The sequence below is a fragment of the Vollenhovia emeryi genome, unplaced genomic scaffold, assembly GCF_000949405.1.
Source record: "Vollenhovia emeryi isolate VEMERY1.0 unplaced genomic scaffold, V.emery_V1.0 DF939395.1, whole genome shotgun sequence".
Lineage (NCBI taxonomy): Eukaryota > Metazoa > Arthropoda > Insecta > Hymenoptera > Formicidae > Vollenhovia > Vollenhovia emeryi.
This window is the reverse complement of record NW_011966971.1, coordinates 1-16,543: the sequence shown is the minus strand read 5'-3', so window position 1 is coordinate 16,543 and position 16,543 is coordinate 1. Positions and strand designations below refer to the sequence as shown.

The 16,543-nt window shown below is 42.0% G+C and overlaps 2 protein-coding genes across 5 annotated transcripts; one reads left to right on the top strand and one right to left on the bottom strand.

Moving 5' to 3' along the window:
* The first annotated feature begins 318 nt into the window (after positions 1-318).
* Positions 319-10,497, top strand: LOC105557986 (tRNA-dihydrouridine(16/17) synthase [NAD(P)(+)]-like). Of its 4 annotated transcripts, none has more exons than XM_012005442.1 (9): positions 319-555; positions 7,373-7,639; positions 8,335-8,494; positions 8,578-8,773; positions 9,201-9,449; positions 9,540-9,685; positions 9,757-9,836; positions 9,996-10,154; positions 10,290-10,497. In XM_012005442.1, exons 2-9 carry the CDS (start codon positions 7,376-7,378, stop codon positions 10,452-10,454), a joined length of 1,419 nt encoding a protein of 472 aa, XP_011860832.1. In that variant the 5' UTR covers positions 319-555; positions 7,373-7,375; the 3' UTR covers positions 10,455-10,497. The 4 variants fall into 4 exon arrangements, with proteins under 4 accessions (XP_011860832.1, XP_011860834.1, XP_011860831.1 ...); XM_012005444.1 differs by lacking the exon at positions 319-555 and adding an exon at positions 965-1,502; XM_012005443.1 differs by lacking the exon at positions 319-555 and adding an exon at positions 4,825-4,887.
* Positions 10,498-10,555: 58 nt separating this feature from the next.
* On the bottom strand, positions 10,556-14,700 carry LOC105557985 (protoheme IX farnesyltransferase, mitochondrial). The gene is made up of 7 exons (XM_012005439.1): positions 14,523-14,700; positions 14,286-14,398; positions 13,959-14,205; positions 13,159-13,354; positions 12,889-13,064; positions 12,507-12,824; positions 10,556-10,983 (listed from the first exon to the last, which is right to left on the bottom strand). The coding sequence occupies exons 2-7, from the start codon at positions 14,361-14,363 to the stop codon at positions 10,754-10,756; spliced, it is 1,245 nt and encodes a 414-aa protein (XP_011860829.1). The 5' UTR covers positions 14,364-14,398; positions 14,523-14,700; the 3' UTR covers positions 10,556-10,753.
* Positions 14,701-16,543: the final 1,843 nt, after the last annotated feature.

The window sequence follows — 16,543 nt, the reverse complement described above, 5'->3', positions numbered from 1 at the left end:
TTGCACCATTCAGCACTCAGGATTCCTAGTAATTTAGTAAATCACAAGCAATCCAGCAGGAAAAATAGCATCGTCTGCAGCGGGCTTTATACCTTCGCGCTCGCTCCCGTTACGAACCAAAGTTACGAACACTCTTGTGTTACCGACATTTCATGCATGCAGCACGTATGTATGTACATACACGGAACACAACCAAAACTGGCCACTGCATTACCCGCTTGAAAAATGGGCGTAGCACGGACACGCACCAAACTTTATCGGCAGTGCTTGAAAATGGGTGTAGCGGAATAGTTCCAAAGATGAAAATGGACGTAAGGCGCTGGAATCAGCCGAGCGAAAATGGCATCAAGTAAAACGCCGGCGTGGCCGCTCTCAGGTTTCTCTCTGTCATGACGAACCGGATGGACGATCGAGGATATAAAAAAATTAACGTGAACGTGTAGTGCTAACGTCAATCGATACTTAAAAAACACCATCGATTCCAAGCTCGAGGAATGTCCACGGTGGATCCGCGTTTCATCGGTCGCTTCAAGAGCTCGAGTTGCGCAAAGTGAGGTTAGTTTTTCATTCTACTTGCATGTGCTCACGTTAAATTCGTTTCACATTCAATCGCGTGGGCCAGGATCACGGGCGTCTTACCGCGCTTTTGCACAGAACATTCATCGCGGTTTCCAGCAATCATGTCTAGCAATTACGGTAACGTCCGCTACCTAACCTAATCTAACCTAATCAGGTAGCTCGGTCGCCCGTCGCTCGAGGAGCAAGAAGTCCAAGGGAGCGCGGCGCAAAATTTACCGTGGCGTCAGAAAATCACGGTCGTCGGGGAAAAAGTCGGTCGGCCGGGTCGCCTCGCGCGAATTTCGCGCGGCCGCGCGCCAAGGGGGTTGCGCGCATGCCCGCGCGTCCCGTCGCGTCGCGGGGCCGCCCGGACTCCCGGACTGGTCTCCGCGGCAACCGCGGCTTATCGATTCGCCTAGGCGTCGCCGGCTGGCCAGTCGCGACCGTCAGCCGCACCGAGGAGGTGGCAGGTTCCTCGACTAGCGAGGGGGCGATCCGCATTGTTCGTAGGCAGGCGAGGAAAACGCTCGAGATTGTCCGTCCGCGACATGGAACGTCGGAGGACGAGCGCGAGAAGAGCGGGAGTCTCGACGGGACCGTGTCGTTGATCGAAGGACGACGTCGAAGCCTAAATGGCAACCGCGTCCGCGGTGACTCCGAGGCGGAAGGACCTGAAAACTTTACACGGTCGTCTGTCAAAGATAGCTATATCGTTCAGTGAATGCGGGCGTGAAATAGTAAACTGAGAACTTGTAATACTAAGGCGACACAAGCGCTTTGCGCGCGTGAAAATTTCTCTTGTAAACAATTCATTTTGTACACAGTCTCTTTGACAGCTCGTAGCACGAAGCGAGCGAAACGAGACAATGGCCGCATTCAGTACACACAACAGTCGAGGGATCGCTTCCTCTACTGGCGCTCTTTTCTACTGAATACGTTGTTGGGTGAGCGCTCGATGCAATCTAACTTAATTTCTGATCAACACGTGTGTGTATGTCAAATATGAACAATATAAATATTTTTTTACAATTCGTGGCTGATGGCCTAAATATTAATAGGGGGTTACAAGGCGTTTTTGAAGAAACGTGCCGAAACCTCATACAACACCTCTCTCTATATCCACTTCGCTATGTGGCGATCGAACGAAAAAGCAACAAATGTTTCGTTTGGTTTTGAACCCGGATCTTCGGATTACCAGACCAGCGCACAATCTGCGCCACGATCGCCACGGCCTAAGTATTAATATTGTTCGTAATATTGTTGATAATCTTATTCAACCGTTGCCTGAGAATGATCTTCGCGTTAGACAACGTCGAGCTGCAAAACCTCGAGACGAGGAATATTTTGAATCAACAATTCCAACATACACGGACGATCAATTCAGGGAACACTTTCGAATGTCTCGAGTAACTCCCAACAGTTACGTCGATGTAGCGTAAAAATTTCTGCTGGAAAACATGGCGTCTGCTACCTCAACATGTGGGAGCGCTTCGAATCATAGACCATTCAGCGCATAAATCCACAACTGTTGTGTGCGCTGAATGCGACCAATCGGCATCGCGGAAAAGAGACAACAATACACTCCGAGACATTCGAGTATCGACTTAACACGCCTTTTTTTATGAGGAGGAGAAGATTTCTCTTCAAAACAACTTGTTTTATACACAGCCTCTTTGACAGCTGTCAACATTCAGTCGTCTCGTCACTGATAGCTCGTAGCACGAAGTGAGCCAAGCGAGACAATCAGCATCGCGGAAAAGAGGTTCGAGACTTTCGAGTATCTACTTAACACGCCTTTTTTTGTGAGAGAAAAAGAAGAAAGAAAGGAAGGGATCGGGTTATAAAATGTTTTTTCACGCGAGGAAAAGTTCGGCGGTGACGAGGGACTATCGTATTTTCGAGGTAACCATGAAAGAATCGTAGAGAAACGAGCGATGCGAGGGAAGAAAGGAAAAAGACTGAACAAGAGTCAACTTGATTTGAAGAGTCGAGCTCGAGTTGCCGTCAACAACGAAGGGACGCATGAAGACGATTTTCTTTCATGTACCGTGACAAGTAACGAGCTCTGGCCTATTGATCTCTTTATCTTAAATACAGCACGAACGAGCTTCGATTGAGCCTATAAATCTCTCTTTAATTATGTTCGCCGTGCTAATCAAGTCGTATTTAACAGGAAAAACGATTGGATATTGTGCGATGCGGTGATAATAAGATGCGAGAAGGAGGAGGCTCTCTCGCGCGGCGCGAAGAGACGCGGAAAACGAGGACGAGGACGGTAGCTGCGTGACATTCGGTGACATTGAACGTCGATCGATACCACGGGCGCGCTATATCCAAGACAGAAATGACAGCGGCGAGAGAGCGAGCGCTGGGATGCTAAGCGAGGGCCGTGCAAAGTGCGCGATCGTCCGGTGCTGCTCGTCGCGGGACGCACGGCACGTGCCTCCGGAGGAGCGTAGATTCCGGCGCGTCCACGGCCTGCAGCTGCCCCTGCATCCGCAGCAGATCGCCGGCTGGGTGCTGCTGGTCATCGTGTTCGTCGGCACCTTCACCGTGCTGTTGTCGTCGCCGCCGCTGCTGCCGGAGCTGCGGCCCGTTCTGTCGCCGCTGTTCGCCGCGCTGTTCCTGCTGCACGTGTCGACCCACCTGACGGTGCTGCTGCTGGACCCGGCCGACCCGGAGGTTCGCGCCCGACCGGCCCGCGCGGTCGTGCCCGAGTTCGACCGAGCGAAGCACCGGCACGTCATTGAGAACGGCCGGTGTCACTTGTGCAACATCACGACGCACGGCCAGCGCACCAAGCACTGCTCCGTCTGCAACAAGTGCGTACCTCGCTTCGACCATCACTGCAAGTGGCTCAACAATTGCATCGGCGGCCGCAACTACCCGGCGTTCCTGGTGTGTCTGGTGTCGACGCTCGTCGTCGCGCTCGCGGTCACCGCGCTCGCCCTGGGCGACCTGGTGCTCGCTAACGCACATCTGCTTGTCGGCGAGCCGCGGCGCGGCGGCGGCGGCGGTGGCAGCGACAGCGGCAGCGGCAACGAGACCAGCATGAACAACGCTACGGCGACGCCGCCGTTACCACCGGCATCGACGCCCGGCACTGGCTCGCTCGTCCTCGTCACTGTTATAGGCGTCCTTTCGGCGATCGCCGCGGTCCTGCTCATTCACCTCTGTTTCTTCCACGGCTACATCGCCTGCCTAGGGCTCACCACGTACGAGTACGTGCGCGGCAAGCGGGAGAGAGGCGCCGCCGGCGCCGACTCGAGGACCACGTCCACCGCTGGTCCGTGCGGCATGCCTTATTGCACCGCCGCCGACGGCGAGGACGTCGACAGGACGCTACCTGGCGCACGAGGCCTCTGTTCTCGTTTTTGCGAGATTAACGGTCCTCCGCTCAAAAGTAACATGAGCACCACGAGGATGACGATGGCGACGACGGACGTGTACGTTTGCTCGACTCACGAGGAAACGCGCGACGGCGGCGCGGCAATGGTGAACGGCAAGGACGCCTGCTCGAAGACCCTGCCCTCGATGAAGAGCAGCCGAAACTTCCGCCTCTGTTTCTCGTACGACTCGCGCACCACCGAGACCTCCATCGAAGTCTCCTCGACGGAGCTGAGAAATCGGGGAGAATCACCGGACGCGAAGTCGTCCTCCACACCCTCACCGGTGTCTTGTTGCTTCTCCATCATGAACCATCCCCACGGCGGCGCCAGGCACGACGGGCGGAAGCGCTGCGCCGGCGAGCATCGTGCCGAGCCCGCGAAACGCTCCTGCGGGACCATGAGGAGGATACAGACTTTTCTGCAGGCCCGCCTGAGGAAGAGGCAGCGGCTGACGACCTCGACCTCGGCGATCGCTCGTCACTGCGGTAACAAAATAATCCCGCAGGCGGCCAGTACTCCGGACATCGTGTCCGCCTTGACCGAGGATCAGACTCGAACCGTCGAGGCAATGGAGCTAACGACACCGACGAATTACCCGCGGCCACCGGCGAGACTGCCCGCCCTGGATCTCTCGCGCACCGTTCACAAAATTAGAAAAGTGTCCTCGACCACCGCCGACATTTCCGTCCTGGGGCAAATGCCGTCTCCCACGGCGCCCAAACGAAGTCAAGCCCACCTGCGCACGCGGCGAAGCGCAAACTTCTCCAAGAAGAGACCGCGCTTCAAGGTCGGCTCGCACGTTGTCGTGCAGACCGCTCAGTTGTCGCCCATACCAGAGTCAGAGTTCTCGAAACCGGCCACACCGAGGTCGCCGTCGCGATCCGGCTCCATCTTCTCCTTCCCACCGTTACGCGAGTAACGCCAGCTGCACCGCATCGAGGTGCTAATTTCTTTCTTAGGAAATAAAGCCCAAAATTTAATCGGGAGGAATTTTCTCAGATGCGTCCGATGTACGAGTCTGCTTTTTGTAAAGAAAGGGTAAAACTTCTGTTTAGGAAAGCCTACTCCAATAACCTTGACCATAACATATGTTGTCACCCTCCTGAGTGACCTCCAAAAAGTTTTAGCCGTCGTTCGTTGTTTGTTAAAAAATTATTAATACAAGAAGTTTCATAGATATGTCATTGTTTTCCGACACCGTTTATATTTCAGAAGCGAGAACGTTGTGTGCTATACTGTAGAAAGTTTGTGGAGGAACATGAGAGCAAATATTCCTCGCTATGGCACACGCGATTACCACTTCACGAATTACCTTGCTGAATTTTTATTGAAGAGAGTATACTCTTTCGTAAACGTATATGATATCGTAAAATTATGCTTTATTAAACTTTTTTGTTAATAACTTTTTAACAAACAACGAGCGACGGCTAAAACCTTTTGAAGATCACTGAGGAGGGTAATTTTGAGAACATATGTCAAGGTCAAGGTCATTGGAGCAGGCTCCCTAAACAAGAGTTTTATCCAAGAAAGTAACATTATAAGGCGTTTCTATTAGAAAGGCGTTTATGCATTAACGTAATGCAAGGCTTAATGCGATCTGTGGAGGTTTAAAATATACATAAAGTAACTATTAATGTAACTACAATATTAAATTATTTACTAGTTATCGAAAAAAGGTAACGATGTTAAGTTAGTTACCAAAAAAAGTAACTGTAACTGTAACTTTTCGTTACAAGTAACGAGTTACTTCCCAACCCTGGTAAAATTATACGTTTTCAATTCGACGTAAAATGTGATACGACAAAACGTGTTTGAAATGAATTTTTGTAGACAGACTCGTGTACACGGAGAGAATTTTCTCTTAAAATTTATCTTGAAAATCATGTAATCGTGGGACAACGCGGTATTTCGAAGAATTTTATGAGTTTTTCGAAATCATTACACGATTTTCAGGGTAAATTTTAAGACAAAATTCTCTGTGTATATACGATGTTATTACGTGCGATTAGATAAAAAAAGATTAAAGTTTCGTTGGATATGAACGACTCAAAATTTCTCCAAGATTTTTATAATTTTACACGAGGAAAACATCCAAGAAGGCTTTGTAATTGGCAACGTGTAGTGGAAAGTCCCTTATTATGGGATAGGCTCCTAATATGAGATGAGCGGAGTTTCTGCTAAATTAATAGACATTATCTGTTGGTTCCACCATGAATTTATTACCCTTGGAGTGAAATCTGTTTAGTGAAAAATTGATTGTTAGATCGTGTAATCGTTTCGAAAAAAGATTGTGATTGAATTTTGACGTTAAAAACCTTCTATCTCATATTAGAATCCTATCTCATAATAGAGGATTTTCCTCTATTAATTAAAAATTCTTGATCTCGTCGCCAAGAAAGAAACGGATTGTTTGTAAAACTTATGCCTAGCATAAAGATAAAAGTTCGACTTTGTAAAAAATGGCCACTCTAACTATCGACCAAGCATCGGTACCGAGTCATGCGACGGTTATAGTAATGCTTCCAAGTTGTATGACGTCAATTTATACCGATATAGCGCAATCGGTGTCACTTTACTGGATCGCACTACCTGGAAAGTGACATTATTACATCGTGCGACAAGTTTCCTCTGCAAATTCCTTTACATTCTCCGGGGAAAAAGTTAAATGAATAAATGTAATAATTACGCCATTTTTTGGTCAGAGCTGATTTTCTGTAGTCTAATAGTCCTACGTGAATTTTTTCCAGTCTCGGTAAATTTTCGTTCGTTCTCAGTCCTTTATTTATTGAAACAGTAAATTCACATACTCTCTTAAATCGATAAAATCGATTTTAATTTTTTATGCTGATACGTATCCTATTTAAAAATCGAAGAAAGATTTTATTGCGAAGAATATCACTTCAGCCAAGGTTTGAATGACTTAAGGCCTGAGCAGAATGGCTGTACCCTTAAGACACAAGACATAATAAGAGCCTGAACAGAATGGCTATCTTGTATTCTTAAAGGCCATTCTACAATTGCGTAAACGTGGTTGTTAGCGGTTGTACAGTGTTGTAAAACACAGTTTTAAACTAGCATTTCCGATTGTAAAGCCTGTTGTAAAAGATGGTTGAACTTCATCTTTCACGACTACAACGACGTAGGACGTAAAAATTAACCAATCATTCACTTCAATTATGACGTATCTCACTCTATTGTATATTACTTTAATATACAACACTTACTCCTACAACCCTACAACTACGTTTACGCAATTGTAGAATGGCCTTAAGTCACAAGACAGTTATTATGCGTTACTTTAAAACACAGATTTAAAACACAAAACATTGTCTTAAGAGTACAAGACAGCTGTTCTGCTCAGGCCCTTAGCTTTGCACGTGATTGCAAGTGAAATGGCATCGCTCATGCGATCTTTATGCACACAGATAATGTCCGAGGCTACGGAGTCACCTGACAAGGAGGATGCTGCCTCGAAGAGGAAGACCAACGTTTGGGAGGCTCTGGGTTCGCCGCGCTACATAGTCGCGCCGATGGTGGACGCGAGTGAATTGGCGTGGAGACTGCTCAGCAGACGACACGGCGCTCAGCTCTGTTACACGCCGATGCTGCACTCCTCAGTCTTCTGTCGGGATCCCAAATACAGACGCGAGGCCCTTGCCAGTACCAGCGAGGATCGTCCGCTAATTGTACAGGTCTGCTTGCCACAACCGAGACTCTCACTTTGTAGACGATAAGATTAAGGGGGTTTCTTGCGGGACTATGAAGGAACATTTGACGAAAGGATACAATTTCTGAGTGAAAAGCCTGATCTACAATGTGCGTCTAGAAACATTTTATTTTATAGCCAATATATGCATTTAAAAAATTTATGCCACCTGATTAATTGTACACTATACATTGTACAATCGTGCATTGTCGATAAATTTTTTAGGCGTCTCGATTTACTTAAAAAAATTGAATGTTTAATTTAAGCCTAATCTACAATGTGCTCTTTGCTGCTAGGAACATTCTATTTTATACAGTCAGCAAATATGTTTAAAAAAATTGTGAAAGCTTATCAAATTGTACAATGTATAATTGTACAATCGTACACCGTTGACAAATCTTTTAAGCGTTTTGATTTGTTTATCTAAAATAGAATATTTCCAGATGTAGAGAGCACATTATATAATAGATTAGGCTTAAACCTCAAGTATACGACCAAGCAACTGTGTGACTGAATTAACGTGCCGAATCGAACATTTAATAGATATATCTTGAATAATCTTTCTTGAACATCCTTACAAAAGTAAAGATTTTAAATGCGGGGAGAGAATAATGCAGAAACAAAGGAGAGAAAGGCGTTTAAACGCGTTGAACTTTTGCGCAATAGTATTTCGTTTTCCAGTTTTGTGGTAACGATCCAAATATATTATTGGAAGCTGCACGCTGGGCCGAATCGTACTGCGACGCGGTCGACATCAATATCGGTTGTCCGCAGGCAATTGCAAAACGCGGACATTACGGAGCTTTTTTACAGGATGACTGGGATTTGTTAAAGAAAATCGGTACGTATGCGTTTGATTTTACACGTCCGAAGCTTTAGATTGTAACAACAATATAATGTAATAGATCTCTCGTATTTGCGCAGTGTCGATTTTAAAAAATGGACTACGCATACCTGTCACCTGTAAACTACGGGTGTTTCCGGAAATCAATCGTACTGTAGAATACGCTTGTATGCTGGAGAACGCAGGTGCTAGCTTACTCACTGTCCACGGACGCACGAGAGAGCAAAAGGGTCCCTTAACTGGAGTAGCGTCTTGGAAGCACATTAAAGCCGTAAGGTGAGTATTCCTACCTCTCTCTTCTCACTTTTTTACCTCACTCGAAACACTCACTGTATAATTATGAGAGGAGAATCTATCAGGGAAGCTAATGCGGACCAAGCAAGATGTGGATAGCTCGATGGTTTAATGTGTAAATTGTATATTTCCAACACGTCCTGCGCGCCGATTACTTTTCGCTCTTGAAACAGTTTCTTTGGCGGAACAGCAAATTCACATATCTAACTTGTATACACTCCCCACTCTTCGTCACTGTAAAGAATTCTTTTTGCGAAAAAATATTACCTCGGCCAGGGTTTGAACCCGGACCCTCCTCTCACCAAATTGGACCATTTCCTATGAAAGGAGATTACATTTCCGTATTCGAACACTTTCATATTCTACATCTCTTATTCTTAGTAATTGATACATTATTTCGTTTAATCAGGGATGCCGTGAAGATTCCTGTGATCGCCAATGGCAATGTACAATGTATGCAAGATGTACAGCGGTGCATCGAGGAGATTCAAGTGCAGGGTGTGATGTCGGCGGAAGGGAATCTTTACAATCCGTACATATTCGAGTCTCGCTACCCCGCCTGTTGGGAGCCTGCCTTGGAATACTTGGAACTTGTAGAGCAACATCCGGTGCCAGCTTCATACATCCGCGGCCACTTGTTTAAACTCTTTCATCACGTGTATGTATTGATCTTTCAATCATATCGAATTGCAAATAACAAAGCGTAACTCCCAAACGTGCGCACGGCATGCTTTTAACTAGAGAGTAGACTTTGTTTAGCAGAAAATCAAGAAGAAAGGGAAAGTCTGGCCACCAACTCCACTATGGAAACCTTTAAGAGTGTCACGTATGCCTTGAGGGACCGTTATCTACCATACCATGAAGGACGTTTGATATGGCAGACGGGAAGAACAGGTAATAACTTAATGACCTGCAGAAGATTTTCATTTGTTACGCTCACGTTAAATATCTTTTGCTATTTTTAGATTACAATTTGGAGTTGCCACCGTGGTTGTGTCAACCTTATGTACGAGAGCCACCACAAGAATACACACAAAAAGTACAGGTAAACAGCTCTGAACAATAATTGCCGTATCTTATTTGATTGCATTTTTCTCAGTCCTGATTTACTTATTCACTTTTAATGATTAATTGCATGTACTATTTTCTTTCTGTTGCATCACGATTGAGGAAACACTTTGAAAATAACGATAAAAATTTTCAGGAAGGTGCACTTCGGAAACGTGAGTACAGGGACGAGGAAGGAAACGAAATATCGCGAAAACGTTCGAAAAAGCTTAAGCGGATAGCGCGTAGACCGAATAGAGCAACCTTGATTCCTAAGAGAAGTTCAGATCGATGTCATGCCTGTCCGAATCCTCTGGTTAGTTGGAATACTTTCAGAATACAGACTTTTCTTACTAGCTTGCTCTTTAAAAGATATTTTCAAGAAGGGCTAATATTTAAAATAATGTAACATTTGGAGGAGAAAGTTCTAATGCGTTATTTTAAATTGTAGGGTTTTAAATGTGAATATAAATTATGTCGACAGTGCTGTAAGCACAAGTGTTATATAGAAAATTTAGACTGTGCTGGTCACAGAAATCTAACCAAAACTAGAAGGCAGATGGCGAAAGAATTTGAAGCAAAGCGTAAGGAAGTTGAAAATGTGACAAAAATATGACGCTATGTATAAAATATTTTAAATAAAACTAGATGTATATAAATGTGTATTTGAACTTTCGGTTTCCGATCTGAATTTCATTTTACCAACTTCCGTGAGAATCCTGCTATCACTTTCATTTATTGGTTATATTAATACCAGACAACACAAGTCCAGTATTGATTGTATCTACAGTCTATTTTACACAATATCGTATTTTGAAAAGCTAATGAGGTAATGTACAAATCTCACAGAGACCTGAAATTTATAACGATATTGCAATAATTTGTACTATCACTGACATGTCCAATGGAATAAAATTACACAGAGGAAATTGTTGTAGCGATAGGCGTTGGAGTGAAAATGGCCAGTAGATTCTTCTTTGCTGACTCGCTGTGAGAAGATTCGACTTTATCTCCCTGTTTTTCCGTGTTGGCCCAATGCTTTTTGCTTGAGAATATCAGCATCATCAACAGGGGTAGATGAAGCAACGAAAATCGAAACAATTTCCTAGAATTAGCACTATCCGAATGCTTATTAAATTTCCAAGCTAAAATTTAAAATATTGCATGTTTAACATGGCGAAAAATCTCACGAGCGTAAATACATATGCAAGATATCCAAAAGGATTCAGGCCAAACTTATACAATATTTAAAATGCGTTATTAATCAAATCGTGGTTCAAGCAGTAACTCATCCGAGGCGTTGTAAAGCCACAAGGATGGTTTTGGTAATAAGTCATCGGTCTTTTTTATAAATTTGATTAGACAAACTTTTATGTCTTCTTAATGAATTATACTTCGGCTCTAACTTTCAAATACACCGCGTATGTAAAATACAGAGAAATTCTATATATATATTTTTTAAATTATGTATATGTATACAATAATACATATACACTATATAGAGGAAAGTCCTCTATTATGAGATAGGATTCTAATATGAGATAGTGGGTTTTCAACGTTTAAGTTCAATCACAAATATTTTTTGCACCGATTACATGATCTAACAATGAATTTTCCGCTAAACAGATTTCACTCCAAGGGCAATAAATTCATGGTGGAACCAACAGATAATACCTATTAACCCTAGAACCCGACACATGGGTAAAATTTACCCAGAACAACTTTTCGAACGTTACCGCTCTGAAAATATAAGGAGTTAGCAGTACTATACTAGGGTCAAAATTAGTTAACTAATCCCTTTGTTGGAAGGCATGACTCAGCTATTTTCTCACCTAACCGTTTTCAACAGGGAAGACAGCAAAATTTCGTTCGGGTAAATTTTACCCATGTGTCGGGTTTACGTTGGAAAATTCATTCCTAATGTTTTCTTGTTTGTAATAGATTTATCTTTCTTTCTAGTTTTTATTGAAAACTTGGTTGCTGATGTGTGATAAATGTGCTTTAGAGGTTATAATTGTATCAAGTAAGTATATTTATTACATATAATATAATATTAATCTAATACAATATTATTCTTATATCTTTCTGTTCTGAAGAAAAATGTCACATTTTCTTATAATAAAATAATTTTGAAAGGAAAAATAGAGTTATTAAGTAAATAAACCCATAAAAAGTCCCATTCATATCTTGTTCGAACCTATTTTCCTTTTGTAAAAAAATATAGTTTTTTTAATAACCAGCGATCTGCTCCTAGATTTTCTCAAAGAATTAACCTTCTTCTTTAAAATCGCGTTTGCCTCATTGCTTTATCTGTTATAGTTAAAAAGTTATTAATTTTTTAGAGAATAGCGAATTTTGAAGAAACATGTGTTTCGTTTTTTAATTATAATTTTCTTCAACTTTATTTAATCGCAAAGCTGTTAGCATAATTATCTTCCTCGATGTTTTCTACACCGATTTAAAAAAAAAACATTGAATTTCGACCATTTTTTCGAGAGTTATTAGCAAATGAAAATGCGCTGGGTAAAATTTACCCATGTGTCGAGTTTACGTAACTTTTCGACGTGTCGGGTTCTAGGGTTAATTTAGCAGAAATTCCGCTCTCATATTAGGAGCCTATCTCATAATAGGGGACCTTCCTCTACATATATGCGCATGCATACTTTACCTAGATACAGGAAAGATGCGTTGACTGGCGTCGAAGCCAGCGCAAACCACCAATGGGTTACATCCAACGCAGGAGCCAAGTAACACAACGCCATTAAAACCGCTGTGTATCTCACAGTCGTTCTGCGACATAAATCCGGGTTTGTGACGGCCATCATTCGATAGCCGGCTCGTGAGTAATCCGGTCTTAGGTTCCACGAAAGAGCGTTAAAGTGTGGAAATTGCCACGCATATAAAATTCCAGGCAAGAGCCAAGCGGCTGGGGTCAGGATGCTGCCGGCGCAACCTGCCCAGCCCATAAGAGGGGGAATAGCTCCTACTATAAAGGAAATAACAAATTACAATGTTATAACGATCGTTACGACGTGAAAATATATACTTACCAACAGAGCCGATCCACGTGTTGACAATACTGATGCGTTTCATGGGTGTATATATGAGCGTGTACAAAACAAGATTGCCAGCACCTAGCGCTGCTGTGATACCATTCACTTCATGGTAAAGTACGGATAATCCAACAATGCCAGTCACTGCAGCAAATGCTATTGCATGAACAGGCCTAATAATGTACAAATGCACATTCAATTGTCATTATTATTGAGTTATATAAATCTGATTATGTCACGATATAAAACAGACTTGAAAGAACTCACGTCAAATGACCACGTACCAATACCCGATTTTTCGTCCGCGACATTTGCGCGTCAAAGGGGACTTCAAAGAATTGATTAACTGTATTTGCAGTGGCGGAGACTAAGCCTGTACCTAAGGAGCACATTACAAATGTGTGCAAGTCAAATGGCAAGGGAGCCAATGCGTATCCAGCCATAGTTGTCGCTACAACGAGATCTGAAATAGAAAAAAAAAATTATATTAGAATACACAGAAAAGAAATTAGTGCCAGATCAACTCTTATATACTCAACTTAACGCGTTCATTGTTTTGTATGTACGTAAAAATCTACAATCTTCTTAGAAGCATTTAATAATCTCACATTTCAACAATATTACAGTCTTATTTAAATACTATAATTGCCACTTCAAGCATACATATAATTATTTTGATAATAAAATCATTTTAACCATTACAATCTACAATTTGAAAATATGTTATTTTCTATCCATATTGTTTCCTTACCATTTAAGCAAATTATCCTTGAATAACAAGCATGTATGTTTTTTGATTGAATTATAGAAAATTGCTTCATTCGAGTAAGTTTTTCTTCCTTTAACGCAATTTAATCTCATTTCAAGATTTTCACGTTGAAACTAAACATATTTTTAAAAGAACCTTCTTTTTTTCTGTGTAGTGAATTAAATGTATTTGTGGGTCAGCTTGAGATATGTCAAATTATGTTTTAATCAAGCATTTGAAATAAGAAACTTATTTTTTTCTAACTTGCAAATAGTTACACTTTTAATCGATGCAGGTTTAACGTATACAATATACTTACATGTCAATCTAATCTTTGATAATCTGAGGTAGTGCTTGTGAAGTTTGGTATAATCGATTAAGATAGGCGTCCATTCTGAGCTTTCTGTCTTATGCGCGTCTTTCTCAGTTTCATATGCAACATTTTTCTGGACAAGAGGAACTGTTAGACCTGTCGCACCAAATCGTTCGTGGCCATCTTTCAGGGTTTGTGTCGGTTCTCCCACGTATCCAGTCTTTGTAGCCTTACGTCTTGGGAAGCCAGAGCCCTGGAATTAAAATTTATGTTGCCTCTTTTCTTTAGAAAACCACAGAGCGGTAGCTATTAAACCCTTTGAATGACACAAACCATGATGACGGAAAACTTCGGCACAAGATTGCATGACACGTGCCGGCAGCTTCTTAGTGGATGAACAATAAATAACATGATTGAGTTTAACTTTAGTGTTCGCTTCCATTGACCTAAAGGTAGAATAAAGCGTAAGTGCCGAAAAGTGTTCTAATCTAGTCGCGACCCTTGTCATAACCTACAAACGAGCTGAAAACGTTTTCCTGCATTTTTAGCTAATAACAATTGCATACTCACATTTTCGTGCGCCAACATAATTTCCATTATTAGCATGCGTTGATCATTGCGTAACGACATAACAATAGTACTTTAGAGTACTTAAAATTATTCTTCTTCTTGTTGTTAATGGCTCCTGGATCCTAGTCGGCTCCAATACGGCCACGTCTAACCAATTGTCGTTTAGGTATCCGCCAGCCCCGGTGGAGGGAGGCGTCCCCCACACGGAAGGGGGACTCGCTCTCCCCTCCTGAACGGCGAGCGGGAGTTTCAAATCTGCCCATTTATGGACTTGAAAAATGCCGCAGTCAATCTACAGAGCTTGGCGGTTGGGAACTTGATTATTTGATGGAAATCTCCGTATGTCTGGGGGTACGAGGATTTAAGGTATTTAATAAGGTGGGTAGATTTGTCTTTATGGGAAGGACAATAGAATATTGTGTGGTTAATATCTTTTGTTACGTATGCGGACAGTTATCCCTTTTTTGAAGGTATCTCTAATTTCTTTCCAAATTTCTAATTTCTTTCCTAATTTCTTTCTAATTTCTTTCAGAGACAATACGAAAATGTACCAGAAATAATGTTCTATAAAGCCCACTTTACACGATCTATAATTCGCGACAAAATTCAAGATAGAATTCTATTTTATAATTCTGATTGTTCAAATGTTTTCTGTATTACACGATACATAAAAATTTAAAAATGGAATTCTGTCTCGAATTCTGTTGCGAATTATAGATCGTGTAAAGTGCACCAGGGAGAAATGTAAGATCGGATAGACTGCATCTATCAGACGTCGGAGCAGAAATATTTAAATTAGATGCAATGTGATTTTGTGTTATTTGTGTTTTTTCATACACAATGTACACAATAGTGGTGAATTATTAATGAAAAATTCTTTTTAAACTGCAAGTTACTTCTCGACATCTAATAGACATCTAATAGACCTATAGATAAACTTCTATTGACGTAGTGAGAAATAAAATGATCGAATCGATGTCTTTTGATGCATTTAACATCAATTTGATGTCGATTTGAATGAAAATGATAGATTTTGATGTTAAATGCGCATAAGCGCTATAAAACAAATTAAGGTAATTTACACATTTATTATATGATATTAATATTATAATTTTTTGAATGTATCGATTGGCTGCAAAATAGAAATATTAATTCTTGATCTTCTTATAATAGTTTTCTATTCTGCAACTATAATCAAGACTAAACAACATATGAGAGCACACCAATGTGGGTCACAAGGCAAGATGTAGGTAGCCCAACTTGTAAATCTTATATTTTTCTGAAAATCGTGAATCTATATACCGCTTCTTTCCACATTGGTTCTACACGCCGATTTCTTTTTCGGACATAACGTAGTTTTCTTACACGTGGAATTATTATCGTCAGCAAATTCACGTATTCGAAGCGATAAACGATTTTTTGTAATTATATTAAAAATGCTACATATTAACATTTTTCTGATGCTACATTTAGCATTCAATACCCCCCTTTTCTCGTGCTGTAAATTATTCTTATTGCGAAAAATATTACCTCAGCCAGGATTCGAACCTAGGCTGGGACCCCCTCAATCCGTGACAGGCGTCTTAGCGTTATGTCCGAAAAAGAAATCGACGCGTAGAACCAATGTGGAAAGAAACGGTATGTAGATTCACGATTTTCAGAAAAATATAAGATTTACAAGTTGGGCTAGACGTTCAAAAAATTGGGATTGGCTGATGCCGTCAGAGAACATAATTAATGTTAGATTTCTTCAGCCAAAAAACAGGCTGATGTTTATTTTGTCTTCAGTTTCTAAATTTTATTTATTTTATTATTAACGTTAATAGTATCTTAATAAAAACGATCATATTCTTATATCTCCGCGTCACTTCTAACTGCGTGGTGATTCCCTATCCAGTAAGCAGGAGCCTGTCCGTTTACACAAGACGTTTTGTAGACGTGTCTATAAGACGTCTATTAGACGCGTCTAAAAAGAGTCAAATCGACATCTATTTAGATGCGAAATTCGATCTACTTTAGAC

Coding starts and splice junctions, on each gene's coding strand:
- LOC105557986 (XM_012005441.1), top strand. CDS start 2,932: ATGCTAAGCGAGGGCCGTGCAAAGTGCGCGATCGTCCGGTGCTGCTCG.
- LOC105557985 (XM_012005439.1), bottom strand. CDS start 14,363: ATGTTATTTATTGTTCATCCACTAAGAAGCTGCCGGCACGTGTCATGC. Junction 13,065..13,158: donor TTGGTACGTGGTCATTTGAC/GTGAGTTCTTTC, acceptor GTACATTATTAG/GCCTGTTCATGCAATAGCAT. Junction 12,825..12,888: donor CACGTGGATCGGCTCTGTTG/GTAAGTATATAT, acceptor TTTCCTTTATAG/TAGGAGCTATTCCCCCTCTT.